This window comes from Schistocerca gregaria, chromosome X (assembly GCF_023897955.1).
Source record: "Schistocerca gregaria isolate iqSchGreg1 chromosome X, iqSchGreg1.2, whole genome shotgun sequence".
Taxonomy (NCBI): Eukaryota; Metazoa; Arthropoda; class Insecta; order Orthoptera; family Acrididae; genus Schistocerca; species Schistocerca gregaria.
The window spans coordinates 442307206-442323649 of record NC_064931.1 but is presented as its reverse complement, the minus strand read 5'-3'; the positions used below and the strand labels follow the sequence as shown (position 1 = coordinate 442323649).

General features: G+C 42.8%; 1 protein-coding gene across 2 annotated transcripts in view; it reads left to right on the top strand.

The window, feature by feature from the left end:
- LOC126298645 (mucin-5AC) overlaps nt 1–12372 on the top strand; it is a 52624-nt gene extending 40252 nt beyond the window's left edge. For both annotated transcript variants that reach the window (XM_049990058.1, XM_049990059.1), the window contains exon 6: nt 9494–12372. In XM_049990058.1, the coding sequence (XP_049846015.1) occupies nt 9494–11396 (1903 nt within the window). In that variant the 3' untranslated portion in view covers nt 11397–12372. The remainder of the gene's footprint in view (nt 1–9493) is intronic.
- Nucleotides 12373–16444: the final 4072 nt, after the last annotated feature.

Genomic DNA, 16444 nt, shown 5'->3' with positions numbered 1-16444 from the left:
CACAAAACACCATATTCGTTCACTTATAGTCGTTTTTGACATCAGTTCTATGTATAATTATTAAACAAATAGTACTATTTCGCTTGTGAAATATTCAGATTTTAAAATAAGCAAGGTACGAAAATTTAAAAAAAAGAACTAAGCTCCTCCAATTTAAAGACAATTAAAATGAATGATTGAAGATTTCTACTTTTGTGCTGGTAGCATTGGAAAATTTAGAAAGTATCGAACCATGTTCCAATCACTGTTCTAGACACTTCACACACACACACGTAACTGATATAATGACTGTATTTTTTATATTCACCGAGTGGTTCAGTCATCTTAAAACTCTGATTCCTCATTAATAAACAAACAAATTGTCACCATGGATATAAATGACGTAAGTGGTGGAGCTATGGATATTGCGAATATGCACTGTGTACGTAAAGACAGGCATTCAATAATTAAGTAAGAAACCGAGAAGGAGAAAGAAATCTTGATTTGTATTGAAAAATACTACAGAAGGGTTATTGTTTGATGAAGTCTCAATACTTATACAAATGTATGAATAAATGTGCATTTATTACAAAGATAAGAGAACATGAAAACTACAAAACAAGAATTATTTGAATTGAACAGTTATCTTATTATTGTTCTACATTTTTTCCCGTACTATTTGATGATAAAATTGTTCATGTGTCCACTGCCACCTATTTATGTCCAAAGGACACAATATTTTGGCTATGAATCCTGTCACCATCATCACATCGCCGAATTATTGTGTCCGTTGGGCATCAGCAGTTCGCAGTACACCCGCGGATTATTTTGTCAGTTATTGCATATTAGGTAATGATGTAAAGGGAATAACACTTCTGATTCACAAATAAAGCAGTTGTTTTAGGGGATATTAAATCCATACTATTGCCACAGGGCCTTTCTTCTTTAGTCGCGGCACTCTTGAATTATAATTGGAAATGTTTACGACCATACTCTTTCAATTGGTGTTCATCGTCACGGGAGATACTGAAGACACAGAATAGAACCATTACTTCCCAACCCCAAGAGATCATCTTTCGTTTGCTCTGAGTGAACTGCTCGATATCCATATACACAGTTTTAGCCTTCATTGCTCTGCTTGTAAACTTCTTCCCTAGTTCACGAGCTACAAACGATAGCTTAGATTTCCGGGTGCTACACTAACTTTATAGCTTTTTCTGCACGCTTGTTAGTAGACAACTTGGATTCTTTAGTCTGTGCTCTCTTCGTTAAAACTATTTTACGTTGCTTCTGAAAGGTCTTACTCTTTTTGACCATTTTCAATATTTTGTTGCAGTAACATTTAAATTTCAAGCTTCTTTTCCATTTACACTCAAGCTATCTTTCTAGCCTCAACAAGTACAAGGCATGTGTGTAATAATTACACATCTAGCTCTTTCAGTTAGTTAGTTCTTTGTTAAGTCGGAATGCAGATAGGAATCAGTTGACCCGTTTCCCACAGGCAGCTAATTGGGTATGGCGTTTCACACCTCCACCAGCGCGACTAGCAACTGCTGTACGGTCGTTGGTGCATGTGGACCTGCTGCAGTATGTCTCTCCAGAGCAGCTCATACGTGCTACATGGGATTGAATACGGGGCAATGGGTAGGCGAGTCCATACGCCGATTGTCCACTCGTTGTAAGAGCTCCGCCACCGGGACTGTGTAATGCGGTCGCGCATTGTGATCCATAAAACTGAATTCGGGGCAGAATGCACCTCTAAGATGACGCACGTAGTGAAGGAGTACAGTGTCAAAATAACGTTGATCGGTGAGCGTGCCGTATTCAAAGATTTGGAGGCCACTAACCTCATGCAACGTTATACGTCCCACACCTCCTGAACCACTAAAACCCACATGTTCGACAATGTTCCTGAGTGCATTACGTGTTCCCACTACTCGCCAAATAAGGGCACGTCCAGCACTGTCAAACATGGTCGTTTTGGTGGTCCAGGCGCTATGATGCGGGGAGGCATAATGTTCTATTGTCGTACTGCCATCCAAATCTTGGTGCACTGTACACTCGCTGGTCAACATTATTGCGAAACTTTACTCTACCCACATCTGCGTCTTTTCAGGGGTGCACTCGGCCCCGAATTCATTTTTATGAATGACAATGGGCGGTAGTATCGAATAGCACAACTGGCGCAGCTTTTGGAACGAGAGGATATTCGACGAATGGACTGGCCTGCCCGTTCCTCCAACTCAAATCACATTGAACGCGCCTGAGATACGTTGGGGAGACGTCCGCATGCTCCACCAGCAGTTGTGAACCGAGCTGGTGGAGGAGCACGTTGAGTTGCAGAGCACACATTACCGTCTTTGATGATCACAAATCCTATTAAGAAACATGTTCCCCCTTTTCTAATGTCCAGAGGACCTCCATGAATCGTGGTGACTTCAGTGTGATTATCGTCTTTGAATAAAAGTGTAATTTCTGTTCGTGTCACTTCCTGTTTATTTCTGATACTGTCTGTACTATAGTGTACTCTATATATGGACCAAGTTTCCTCGAGCTGTGTTACTAGGCAGTGACATAATGCGAAAGTTAGCTTCGTTCTCAAAGTTTATCATACCAGTGTATACCGCGTCCTGCATTATTGGGAAGGGTGCGGAAAAACTACTGAGGACGCTTTCGCATCAAAATATTCAAAAATGAATGTTACTTAAAAGGGCTTGCAAATCTCTCTCACATTACATTAGAAAACGACGCTCCGTACTTGTTGCTTTTCGTATATACAGAGCAAAACCACGTCAGTGATGGAGGTAAGATGTCTGTCCTTGAATTAACCTCTTGAGCAGGCATCGACCTCTTCTTTGCTACGTGTTGCGGTTCTTTTAACGATTTCTTCGCAGTCAGGTAGTGCTGTTGTGCTATAAACAGATGTGTGGCTTCTGATATATATATATGTGGATAAGTGAAGTTATAAATTACAGAGATAATGTTTTTGGAAGTACTAATCGTGAACCTGCAGTAACGCGGGGTCGGGATAAGTAGGGAGATGGTGGATCCTGGGGGACGAATAGTCTTCTGAGGGGTAAGTTGCAGTGCTGTCAAGTTATTCTACTTGCTACAGCAAAATATATCATCTGTTCCTTACAAAACCAGTTCGGATTTCCTTGCTGGAGGGGTTCGTGTTCTGTACTTTCGATGATAGGCGATCTACTATCAACAGTTACCGGCAAGGGATAGGATATCTTGTTCCTCCCGTTACTCAGCAGAAGAGAAACTTAAATTTATAAGAGAATAACAAACAAAAAGACTTTATGGATGGTTTTCGCTCTGAGAGCTTAGTTGAAATTGGCCTACCAGGACCGTGTTTATTTTATCCGAGTTAGCACCTAGCTGTGGACAAAGGATGGTTTCAAATTAAATGCAACTATTAGTACATTGGAGCACACACACACACACACACACACACACACACACACACACACACACACACACACACAAACACACACACACACACACACACAGTGGAAATACCATAGTAAGAACACATTTCTCTTCCATAGATAGTCACCCTAAGGTGTGTTGTATGAAGGATGTAATCAGAGTTTAAAAGATGGAGTATGTAATAAGGGTAAGTAATAACGAGACAGGCTCACCCTATGCGGAAAAATTTTCACATGTTGGTTCGGCGATGTCGATCGTGACAGAGTGACAACGATGACGAACTGATTTTTCCACGAGACGCTGATGCCTTTGCAGGGAGTAAACGATATCTCTACACAGTGCACAACGGTGTAGGGAAGTGGAGACGAATTTTTTATATAGGACACTTGTGGTCGATCAAGCCGGGAAACAACATCAATTTGGCCACCAAAAGCTACCTAAGCTACTGTACATGTGGGAGATGTTTAATATCTTCTCGCTCTCTTACGCTACCGACTTACTCGGCTATTTCGTTAACATTACTTATTTCAGCTTTCCCTTGAGGGGAATAAAAGAAAAAAGACTTTTTTTAAACTTTATGCAAAAACTAATTACGTTCACAATTCGATCTAAACTTAACCTTTACAAGGACAGTAGTTTCGCAGTAAGTAGGGCAGACAAACAAAATTATGTAATTCTTAGTTTTATACCGATAAAATCCAAGATATCTTGAGTTTAAATTTATAAAAATGTCAATTTTACATTTTGTGGATGTAAGAACAATGGTATTCGTCACGATTTCACCTACATCACTGAGACATGTTGTAAACAGATATCGTTTACATCCTGTATACTCGTCCCTCGTCATTTAAATTTGTAGAGTCTTCGACCACGTGGCTGAGGACACCAACTCAATCAGGATTGACGTATAGGAACCTTCCCAGACTGTTGTATCGTACATGCCAAGGGCAAGTATGTCCCAAAGGAAGCAAGACGGCGGCCACAAATACAAAGTACGCGCCTAGTATGCTCTATCGCTGGTGCTAGCGGAATACCTGGTAACCCTGCGTCTTTACGGCCAAAGTTGGAGCCATTTTTACCGCTTCTACACTTTTGAAGCAGCTTTAGTTCACATATTGGCAACGTTGCTGTTAAATGTTCAGTCAATGACACACTTAAAGGGACAGAAATAAAAGTGGAGGACAGTTTTGTGAGGTGACTAGCTGTTCTGTCTGTTTCTAATTATTACGTTCAATCGACTGATTAAAGTTTGGTACTCCAACGATAAATCATTTTTAATTACAACAGATGAACGGATTCGTTACATTCAGCTCATTCATTCCTGCAATTGGCAATATCCTACTTTATGTCTACATCTACATACCTGTAGCTACTCTGCAAATCAAACTTAAGTGTCTGGCAGAGATTTCATCGAACCGCTTTCAAAATAACTCTGTATTATTCTACTCTTGAACGGCGCGCGGAAAAAACTAATGTCTATATCTTTCCGTGCGAGCTCTGATTTCTTTTATTTTATTATAATGATCGTTTCTCCCCATGTAAGTCGGCGTCAGCAAAATATTTTCGCTTTCCGAGCAGAAAGTTGGTTACTTAAATTTCGTGAGAAGATACCGCAGCAGCTAGAACTGCCTTTGTTTTAATTATGTCAATCCCAAATCCTGTATCATGTCCGTGACACTCTCTCCCCCATTCCTCGACAATACAAAACGTGTTGCCCTTCTTTGAACTTTCTAGATGTCGTCAGTTAATATTATCTGGTAAAGATCCCACTGTGCACAGCAGTTTTCTATAAGAGGATGGAAAAGCGTAGTAGGCAGTCTCTTTAGAGAGAGAACCCGACAAAATTCTGGTCTTATGTAAAATCCCTAAGTGGGTCTAAGACTTCCATCCAGTCACTTGTTGATCAGTCTGGTGTGGCAGTTCAGGATAGCGACACGAAAGCCGAAAATTTAAATTTCATGTTTAAGAAATCGTTCATGCAGAAGAATACCCTCGTTTGATCATCAAACTGACTCCCATATGGACGATGTAGTACGGATCATCACTGGCATAGAGAAACAAAAGAAAGAGCTGAAAACAAATAAGTCACCAGGTCCGGATGGAATTTCAGTTCGGTTTTTCAAAGTGTATGCAACGTCTTTGGCCCCTTACTTAACTCTTAACTTACATTTATAGCGAGTCTCTCTCCCAGCTCGAAGTTCCAAGCGACTGGAAAAATGCGCAGGTGACTCCTGTGTATAAGAAGGGCAAAAGAACGGACCTACAAAACTAAAGACCAATATCCCTAACATCGGTTTGCTGCAGAATCCTTGAACATATTCTCAGTGTGAATATAATAAATTTCCTTTGAGAGGGAAAAGCTTCTGTCCAAGGATCAACCCCTTTTTAGAAACCTTCGCTCGTGCGAAACTCAACTTGCCCTTTTCGCACATGAGATTCTGCGAACAATGGATGAAGGGCAACAAGTGGATTGCATATTATGAGTTTTCTGTAAAGCATCTGACACCGTTCTACACTCCCGATTGTTAACGAAGGTGCAAGCATACAGAAGAGGTTCCCAGGTACTTGAGCGGTTCAAAGACTTCTTAAGTAACAGAATCCAGTATGTTGTCCTGTCGGCGAATGTTCATCAGAGACAAAGGCATCGTCAGGAGTGCCCCATGGAAGTGTAATAGGACCACTTATTTTCTATGCGCATAAATAATCTGGCGGACAGGGTAAGCAGCAGTCTGCGGGTGTTTGCTGATGATACTGTGGTGTGTGGGATGGTGTCATCGCTGAGTGGATACAAGATGACATAGAGAAAAGTTATAGTTGGTGTGATGAATGGTAGATGGCTCTGAATGTAGAAACTGAAAGTTAATACAGGTGAGTAGGAAAAACAAACCCCTCATGTTCGATCACAGTGCTGCTTGACACAGTCACGTGGTTTTAGTATCTGGCCGTAACGTTGCAAAGCTATATGAAATGGATCGAGCATGTGAGGGTTGTGGTATGAATGGCGATTGGTCGACTTCGGTTTATTGGGACAATTCTAGGAAAGAGTGGTTCATCTGTAAAGGAGACCGCGGGTAGGATGCTACTGAGACCTACTATTGAGTACTGCTCGAGTGTTTGGGATCTGTACCAGGTCGAATTATAGAAAGACATCGAAGCAACTCAGAGGCGTCCTGCTAGATTTATTACCGGTATTTTCGAAAAACACGCAAATGTTACGGAGATGTTTCGGGAACTCAAATCGGAATCCCATGAGGGAAGGCGACGTTCTTTTCGAGGAACAAAAATGAGAAAATTTAGAAAACCGATAAAATGGAAATGTCGTGTGGCTAGGGCCTCCCGTCAGGTAGACCGTTCGCCTTGTGCAGGTCTTTCGATTTGACGCCACTTCGGGAAGTCAAATGGGAATCCCATGAGTGAAGGTGACGTTCTTTTCGAGGAACAAAAATGAGAAAATTTAGAAAACCGATAAAATGGAAATGTCGTGTGGCTAGGGCCTCCCGTGGGGTAGACCGTTCGCCTTGTGCAGGTCTTTCGATTTGACGCCACTTCGGCGACCTGCGCGTCGATGGGGATGAAATGATGATTAGGACAACACAACACCAAGTATTTGAAGCTGACTGCAGAACGATACTGTTGCCGCTAGAAAAAATTGCGCGCAAGGACCACAAACATAAGATACGAGGAATTAGGGCTCATAAGGAGACATATAAATAGTCGTTTTCTCTCGTTCTGTTCGCTAGTGGAACAGGAAAGAAAAGACTAGTAGAGGTACGCAGTACCCTCCGCCACGCACCGTAATGTGGATTGCGGGGTGTAGATGTAGATGTGTTGTGGGGTAGGCGTTATGTTGGCAGAACACTTAGAAAATGTAACAGATTCACTAAACAGACTTCCTACACTACGCTTGTCCGTCCTCTTTTGGAGTACTGCTGCGCGGTCTGGGATCCTTACCAGATAGGATTAATAGAGTACATCGATAAAGTTCAACGAAGAGCAGAAAATTTTGTACTATGGCGAAATAGAGGAGAGAGTATGACGGACATGACACGGGATTTGGGATGGACGCCATTAAAACAAAGGCGTTTTTCGTTGCGGTGGAATTTTCTCACGAAATATCAATCACCAACTTTCTCCTCCGAATGCGAAAATATTTCGCTGACGCCAACCTACGTGGGGAGAAACGATCATCATAATAAAAGAAGGGAAATCAGAGCTGGCACGAAAAGGTATAGATGCTCCGTTTTTCTGCACGCTGTTCGAAAGTGGAATAACACAGAATTATTGTGTGTGTGTGTGTAAAATGTTATGGGACTTAACTGTTAAGGTCATCAGTCCCTAAGTTTACACACTACTTAACCTAAATTATCCTAAGGACAAACACACACACCCATGCCCGAGGGAGGATTCGAACTTCCGCCGGGAACAGCTGCACAGTCCACGACTGCAGCGCCTGAGACCGCTCGGGTAATCTCCGATGAACCCTGCGCTAGGCACTTAAGTGTGATTTCCAGAGTAACCCTGTAGACGTAGATGTAGATGTAAATCTATTGCGTCTTGTAAGTGTTCTGCCAGTGAAACTTCTCCAATACATTTTCTGTGTTCATTCCAATTTAAGTTTTTCGTAATCGGAATTGCTAGATGTTTAGTTGAATTTATGGCCTTTAGGTTTGATTGATTTATCTTGTAACCGAAGTTTAACGACTTCGTTTTAGCACTCATATGGATGACCTCACACTTTTCATTGCTGAGAGTCAAAAAATGGTCCAAATGGCTCTGAGGGCTATGGGACCCCCTAGAAATTAGAACTACTTAAACTTTACTAACCTAAGGATATCACACACATTCATGCCCGAGGCAGGATTCGAACCTGCGCCCGTAGCGGTCGCGCGGTTCCAGACTGGAGCGCCTAGAACCGCTTGGCCACTACGGCCGGCGTTGAGAGTCAATTGTTAATTTTCGCATCATACAGTCATCTTATCTAAATCGTTTTGCAATTTTTTTTTTGTCTTCTGATGACTGTACGAGATGATAGCCGACAGCACCATCTATAAACAACCTAACACGACTGCTCAGATTGTCGCCTAAATCGCTTATGGAGGTAAGCAACTAATTTATGTAATCACGTTATGTCGTTGTGTCTTTTAGAAAGAGAGGAAGGCTACAGCAGTGTCTTACGCCCCTTTTGGAAACCAAGTTCTGTAAACTTTACAGAAATTCACTTTGGTTAATACACTTATATGATAATTAACTCGACAATGGAAAATGTTAAGGTAATGGGTTACTCGAAGATGTCTGTTGGATCATGTTTAAGCAGTTATTAATTTGGTGCGCTACGAAACCTACTATACCATCTCTTACTGTTTCGCCGCGCGGGGTAGCCGCGTGGTCTGCGGCGCCTTGCCACGGTTTGCGCGGCTCTCCGCTGTCGGAGACTTGAGTCCTCCCTCGGGCATGGGTGTGTGTTGTCCTTAGCGTAAGTTAGTGTAAGTTAGATTAAGTAGTGTGTAACCCTAGGGACCGATGACTCAGCAGTTTGGTCCCATAAGAACTTACAACAATTTTACAATTCCTTACTGTTTCGTACTTCTGCCTATACCATCGGGTGGTTTTCCCCCATTCACTTATTTAGTAAAGCTGGAAGGTTACTATTTATAAATAATGCCAAAAAATCGGCCTCTGACGTTTCCTATATAGAATATGATTTATTGTTATTAATAAATTTGTTTGAAGTTAGCACTGCTTAGCGCCAGTACTCCGGGTCATCTACGATGTATATGTCAGCTAATAAGATACCTTCTCACGTAGCGAGCCGGTCCTCACTCGACCGACCTGCTATAACCACAATATGTCGTGACATATACCCTGTTAAAGCTACCTCCACACACGGGAACAATCTCAGAGCTACGCTCACGTTCCTGTATAAGCTACTTTTCGAGATAATACCGTAGCGTAAGAGTCTCACTAATAACTGAAAAATTCAGTAAAAGAAAAGGAAGCGATTATGAAAAGGAATAAACTAATACGTCAGTATGTATGTCTGTATATTACAGCCTACTTACACTGCATATTCGTATTTCAGAGGTAGCAGCAGCGGAAACTTCTTTAATCAGAAGAAAGGCCGTGAGGAAGAGGAGGAGGCTGTGATTAGCAAGAAGAAAGTAGCCGTGCGCAAGTTCCGTAAGCGGCCGTCGCAGCAAACCGAAGACAACGGACAAGCGGCTTCTACTCCGGCACCGACGACGTACTACAGCACGGCCGGCGCTGCCAGCTCGCGCAGCACCAGCGGCAACACTTACCTACCGCGCTACAATACCATCCAGCGCACGTCACAGACCCCAGTGCCCGTCGAAGCTGTTTCGCAAACGAGGCGCACAACCTTCCAGCAGCGACCTAGCACCGCCGCTCCTGCAACAGCCTCCAGCGCAGCTAGCAACTATCCGGAGCAGTCCAGAGACAACTACAACACAGTCGCCGACAACTACAACTACCAGTCACGCCAACAACAGAATAACTACAACTACGCGTCATCCACGGCGGCACCGCGAACTAACAATTACAACTACCAAACTGAAACCAGATCTAACTACAACGCCGCCTCGCCGACGTCCTCCACGCCGCTTGACAAATACAGCTACCAAACTGTGCAGAGGAACGGCAATAGCTTTCCGACTACTACTATAGCCCCGTCTCGAAGTAACACATACTACAACAACGAGAACGTGAAAGGCAACTCAGACTTTGCTGGTACTACTGCAGCTCCTCTTTCTGAAACTACTTTCTACCAACAGAGAAACAGAAATGTTCAGCGCTACGATACTTTCGCTCCCGTGACCACATACGCCCCCAATGCATATTCGACAAGGAACTCTTCCCCAAATACTGAATATGATTCAAGTGGAAACACTGTACCCCAGAGGTTCAATACGGGCCGCGACTCTGCTAGAGTGAGTGCCGGTAGTACCTCTGCCGTGACTTCTGCACCGCTTGAAACTGAAACATACCAGAGAAACAATAACTTCAACCAACGTGGCAGTGCCAACTCATTTTCGACAACAACGGCAAAGCCTGCATACACGTACTACGATGAATACGAAACTAGAAGTACAGGCAGCAGCGAAGAATACAACAATTACAACCCCAACAATTATGACTATCAGAGGACGAACTACAACGCTGCAGTACCAGGAACATTTACTGGGAATGACAGAACAAATGGCGAATCTCTGAGGGCAGCACCCAGTAACAACTACGGCCCTAGCAGTTTCAATTCTTTCCCTAACGGCAACAGTGGAAAACCAGTTGCTGGTTCCAGTACAGGCAATGATCAAAGCCAATACAACTACAATAGCGGGAACGGAAACTCTGAGCAGTATAATAACAGAGAATCGACCTACTTCACTGCAAAACAGGAAAATTACAACGCTGTAAATGCGTCAGTACAACAGACAGCCAGGAGTAACTATTACTCTAGTGACGTGACAAGCAGACCTACCACAAGCCAGCAGGTGCCAGCCTTTTCAGTAAGACAGCTACCTCGCACAACTGACGATGAATCGAGTAGTTATGACACCAGCAACAATTATAGAACCACTTCGCGTCCAAGGTCTTCCTATAACACAAATGAAGCAGCTTCCACTTCTGTTACTAGTAACACCAGAAGTAGTTTTTACACTCAAACGACTGTGGCGAATACTGTGACGACACAACGGCCGCAGTACACCCAGGCAGCAGTACAGAAACAGTACACCGACGCTGCGAGAAACCAGAGCCCCACGTTCAAGGGCGGCAAGGCGCCTACTGTTGTAAATAACACAGCCTCTGCAGCCAATAAAACTGTGCCAAAAACCGGAGACATTGCGTATGATTATGCTTACTACGATGAAACAGCGCCTTCCGAATATGAGGGCTTGGACCCAGTAAGCGATCGACATTTCGGAAAAAACGCAGAATCTCTTAAAGTTGCGAGAAGGGCAACCAAGTGATGAAATGAACTGTAAAATATCTACAAAAATCTGCAACAAAATGTAATCAGTACATATATTCGTCGAATATATTATTCCAGTGCACTTCACGTTATGTGAACTGAATTTTACAAACAGTCCTAAGGCAAGTATGTACCATAAATGGTAATGCCAAAGACCTGTTACTGAATGCTGAAAACGGAGTGATTCATCAAGAACTGAAGACGGTGGAAAATAGAGCTTTAAGGTTATACATTTAGCATTAATCACATCAGTTTCACAGAATTACTTAGTAGGAACGCTGCTGTTCAACTGACATTCCAAAGTAGTAAGTGTTTATCAACAGTAGTTAACTGGAAGTAATAAGTAATAATACCTTTTGTGTTCAAATAAACGTGTTATGGGTACAACATACAAATTCTAGTAGAAAAACATGCTCTAGCTCTCAAACGATACAGCGTAAGATGTTTACCAGTGGTCTCTAGCACTCTGTACTGGCTCAGGTAATCAATATCTCCTGTAAATAAGAATTTTATATAGTAGTATTTTTAAACATTTCTCACTTCATTTGTCACGAAGATAAAATGAAATATTTGAGCAGATTAGTCGCACACGAGTCTACATATATTTCTAAAAAATGAGAATGTGAACGAGATATTAGCTGTGAATTTAATTGGACTCATTTTTATTTACAGGAATGTGGAACAATATGTCTTCACAACTATGTCATCTTACATGTTATAGCCTTGTAAGAATTATACAAAAATGTCCAATCTGCACCAAGAGAAAAGTCGGAATAATTTCTATAAAAAGAAAATCAGTAAAGTAGGCTATATCTTTGTGTGAGAAAACTTAGTTCAGTTACTCTCTTATACATGACTCTATGTCATACTGTATTCATTCATGTATTTTTTTTAATCAAACCATTTCCTTGTCCCGTGTTTAGAAATGAAATTTTCCGGAGATGTCAACTGAAAATAAAGATTTACATCCTGAATATCCAAACCCATTTATTTTTACCTTCGGCACTATTCACAGAGCCGCTGTTATATCTATCGTAGAGCTGAGAGAAGATATGTTAAAGATTTATCACGAAATTACAGTAAAGCATACGAAGGACTGTCTCCATTCTTTGTTTTGAGGACTTATCTACTATGCGTAATAAATGTGGAGCAACCAGTAATCAGAGTATACGTAAAATATCGATTAATTTCTCTCCCATATTAATATTCAGCTTGTTTGCGCATATGTGTGGATTATAACTAATTGTTTATTTTCTGCAGTCGTGATGGTAACACAAGTTAGTAGCGTATCTGTCTATAGTTCTGGCACGCATTTTTTAAGAGTGTATTTATGTATTGCCATTGTTTATTGCAAGCTATTATATTGTTCTTGAGATTCCATATTGAATATTGCATTCTTGTGGTTATGAATATTATTATGGGATTAGAGTAACGAGTGTAATATCGAGAAAGTCCAACATTAACAATAACTGTATGATTTCTGTTAAATAGAGGGGTGAAGTCATCGGCAGCGGGTCATATTATTTGGTGGTGGTGGTGCCATAAGAGAAATAACGTCAGAAAACTTTTTTAGTTTCAAGGAGTGTCGCTTTGATGTAAATAGTTGGCTACATGCCTACAAAATTTATGAAGAATATTTAAACGGTCTGATCCGTGATTGTCAACCTCATTGTAACCGGTAGCTGCCAAATATGACGATCATTTAACCTCTGTGTGACATCTACATTCGATGGGAAATGTTCATAAATCGTGCGTATGGACACTGTGTGCGCTTATTAAAAGCATGAAATACCAATAGGTGAAGAAATGTCCATTTCTCCGCGTATGTTATCAGGTGGCAGGTGATTTTGGTGACGAAATGAGATGGTTTTGTGTTTATTTCAGATGAAGGAAATAATAGCTGAACTCTAACAGGAAAGCTGACACCAGTTGCTAATAAATGAAGTGGCTTGAGGTCACAATCTAAGAACAACGATCGACAACGCTGTATCAAGTGCTGCTACTCGAGGGCAATAACCGCCGACACTCTACTGATTTGACAGAAGTAGGCATCATGATTTCAAGGAGCTTGGTAGACAGTTCACCCCACATCACACTTATTTAACATCCTCATGTTAAATGTTATGTTCAATAAACGTAAGAAGAAATGTTACAAGATTATACACTCCTGGAAATTGAAATAAGAACACCGTGAATTCATTGTCCCAGGAAGGCGAAACTTTATTGACACATTCCTGGGGTCAGATACATCACATGATCACACTGACAGAACCACAGGCACGTAGACACAGGCAACAGAGCAGGCACAATGTCGGCACTAGTACAGTGTATATCCACCTTTCACAGCAATGCAGGCCGCTATTCTCGCATGGAGACGATCGTAGAGATGCTGAGTGTAGTCCTGTGGAACGGCTTGCCATGCCATTTCCACCTGACGCCTCAGTTGGACCAGCGTTCGTGCTGGACGTGCAGACCGCGTGAGACGACGCTACATCCAGTCCCAAACATGCTCAATGGGGGACACATCCGGAGATCTTTCTGGCCAGGGTAGTTGACTTACACCTTCTAGAGCACGTTGGGTGGCACAGGATACATGCGGACGTGCATTGTCCTGTTGGAACAACAAGTTCCCTTGCCGGTCTAGGAATGGTAGAACGATGGGTTCGATGACGGTTTGGATGTACCGTGCACTATTCAGTGTCCCCTCGACGATCACCAGAGGTGTACGGCCAGTGTAGGAGATCGCTCCCCACACCATGATGTCGGGTGTTGGCCCTGTGTGCCTCGGTCGTATGGAGTCCTGATTGTGGCACTCACCTGCACGGCGCCAAACACGCATACGACCATCATTGGCACCAAGGCAGAAGCGACTCTCATCGCTGAAGACGACACGTCTCCATTCGTCCCTCCATTCACGCCTGTCGCGACACCACTGGAGGCGGGCTGCACGATGTTGGGGCGTGAGCGGAAGACGGCCTAACGGTGTGCGGGACCGTAGCCCAGCTTCATGGAGACGGTTGCGAATGGTCCTCGCCGATACCCCAGGAGCAACTGTGTCCCTAATTTGATGGGAAGTGGCGGTGCGGTCCCCTACGGCACTGCGTAGGATCCTACGGTCTTGGCGTGCATCCGTGCGTCGCTGCGGTCCGTTCCCAGGTCGACGGGCACGTGCACCTTCCCCCGACCACTGGCGACAACATCGATGTACTGTGGAGACCTCACGCCCCACGTGTTGAGCAATTCGGCGGTACGTCCACCGGGCCTCCCGCATTCCCACTATACGCCCTCGCTCAAAGTCCGTCAACTGCACATACGGTTCACGTCCACGCTGTCGCGGCATGCTACCAGTGTTAAAGACTGCGATGGAGCTCCGTATGCCACGGCAAACAGACTGACACTGACGGCGGTGGTGCACAAATGCTGCGCAGCTAGCGCCATTCGACGGCCAACACCGCGGTTCCTGGTGTGTCCGCTGTGCCGTGCGTGTGATCATTGCTTGTACAGCCCTCTCGCAGTGTCCGGAGCAAAGTATGGTGGGTCTGACACACCGGTCTCAATGTGTTCTTTTTTCCATTTCCTGGAGTGTATATCATATTAACACAAAACAACTAGACACTTAGCTGGAAAAAGTACGACTGAACATCATTTTAGTGTAACAGAGTGTATTTACTACTTTGGGAATGGCAAAATTTCACAAACCAGTAAGACAATACTCACAAAATGGACTGTCTGCATGCCGTCTTGTGCTATAAACATGTAATATTTCACAACCACCACGAAAGTACGGAAAGCTAGCGGTATGAGTAGACACGTAAAGAAACCCAGTTACAAAATTTTTAATTAGTACTCGTTAATTAAATATTATGGTGCTAAAACAGCCAAATGCAGTTATTATTTAGTGAGCAATGAAGCACTTCCATAAGGTTTTATCCTCAGAGTTACTTTGTACTGAATAAAGATTGCGAGAACACTTATGATGCCGAGATTATTTCTTGCTGGTACTGAAGCCTTGTAGCGTGATTAGAACCAACAGCTAATACAAAATGGCTCTGAGTACTATGGGACTTAATATCTATGGTCATCAGTCCCCTAGAACTTAGAACTACTTAAACCTAACTAACCCAAGGACATCACACAAGACCACGCATCACGAGGCAGAGAAAATCCCTGACCCCGTCTGGAATCGAACCCGGGAACCCGTGCGTGGGAAGGAAGAACGCTACCGCACGACCACAAGATGCGGGGACAGCTAACACAGCTTTGGCTACAGACATGACCACGGTACAGCTGAGCCACCAATCTCCTGATGCGTTAATCGCTCTCCCATTGTCATACTTATGGCCAGGATAAAAATTCGCAACTTAAAATTTGAAGTCACTTGCAGCTTGGGCATGGAACTATGTGCCAGGACTCAAAAATTTAAACTCACCAAATAGATATCTCACATTATTTGAGAATCATTTAGAATATTTAATGGGAATGACAGAAAAACATGGAATGTCTTAACATGACAACTGAGCACCACTACAGGAAGTAAGGTGACGATTACAACGTTACCAAACGTTTTCCATGGTGTTACGTAGTCTTATTTTGTACTAATACGAGAACTAACATTTATTCGACAACGAACTGTTTGTGCAGTTGAACGAAACCGTTTTAGCACTGCCTGAACGACAGACATGCGGCGCTAACAGTCACTGAGCTCTTATGTAGCCGTTATAATTTATGTTTTTTGGGTTTAAAACAATTTTGGTTAGGAATACTTTCATTGTCATTACCTAACATACTACTGGGTGGAAAAAGCAAACATCCATAGAAAAGTTTCGTAATTTGCGAATAATACAAACTTTCAAATCGAGCAACTTAATTATGCAAGGAAACCATATGGAAGGACAGACAAAGCAAGCTTAAAACCCCTAAAAATGAAGCCAGTAAATCATAGTGTATGTTAGATTTCCGCCTCTGCTAGCAGCAGTAATCATCAGAACACGGAAAAAGGAATACCGTATATAGCTTTCACAAGTGACCACATAATGTTTCTGGGAA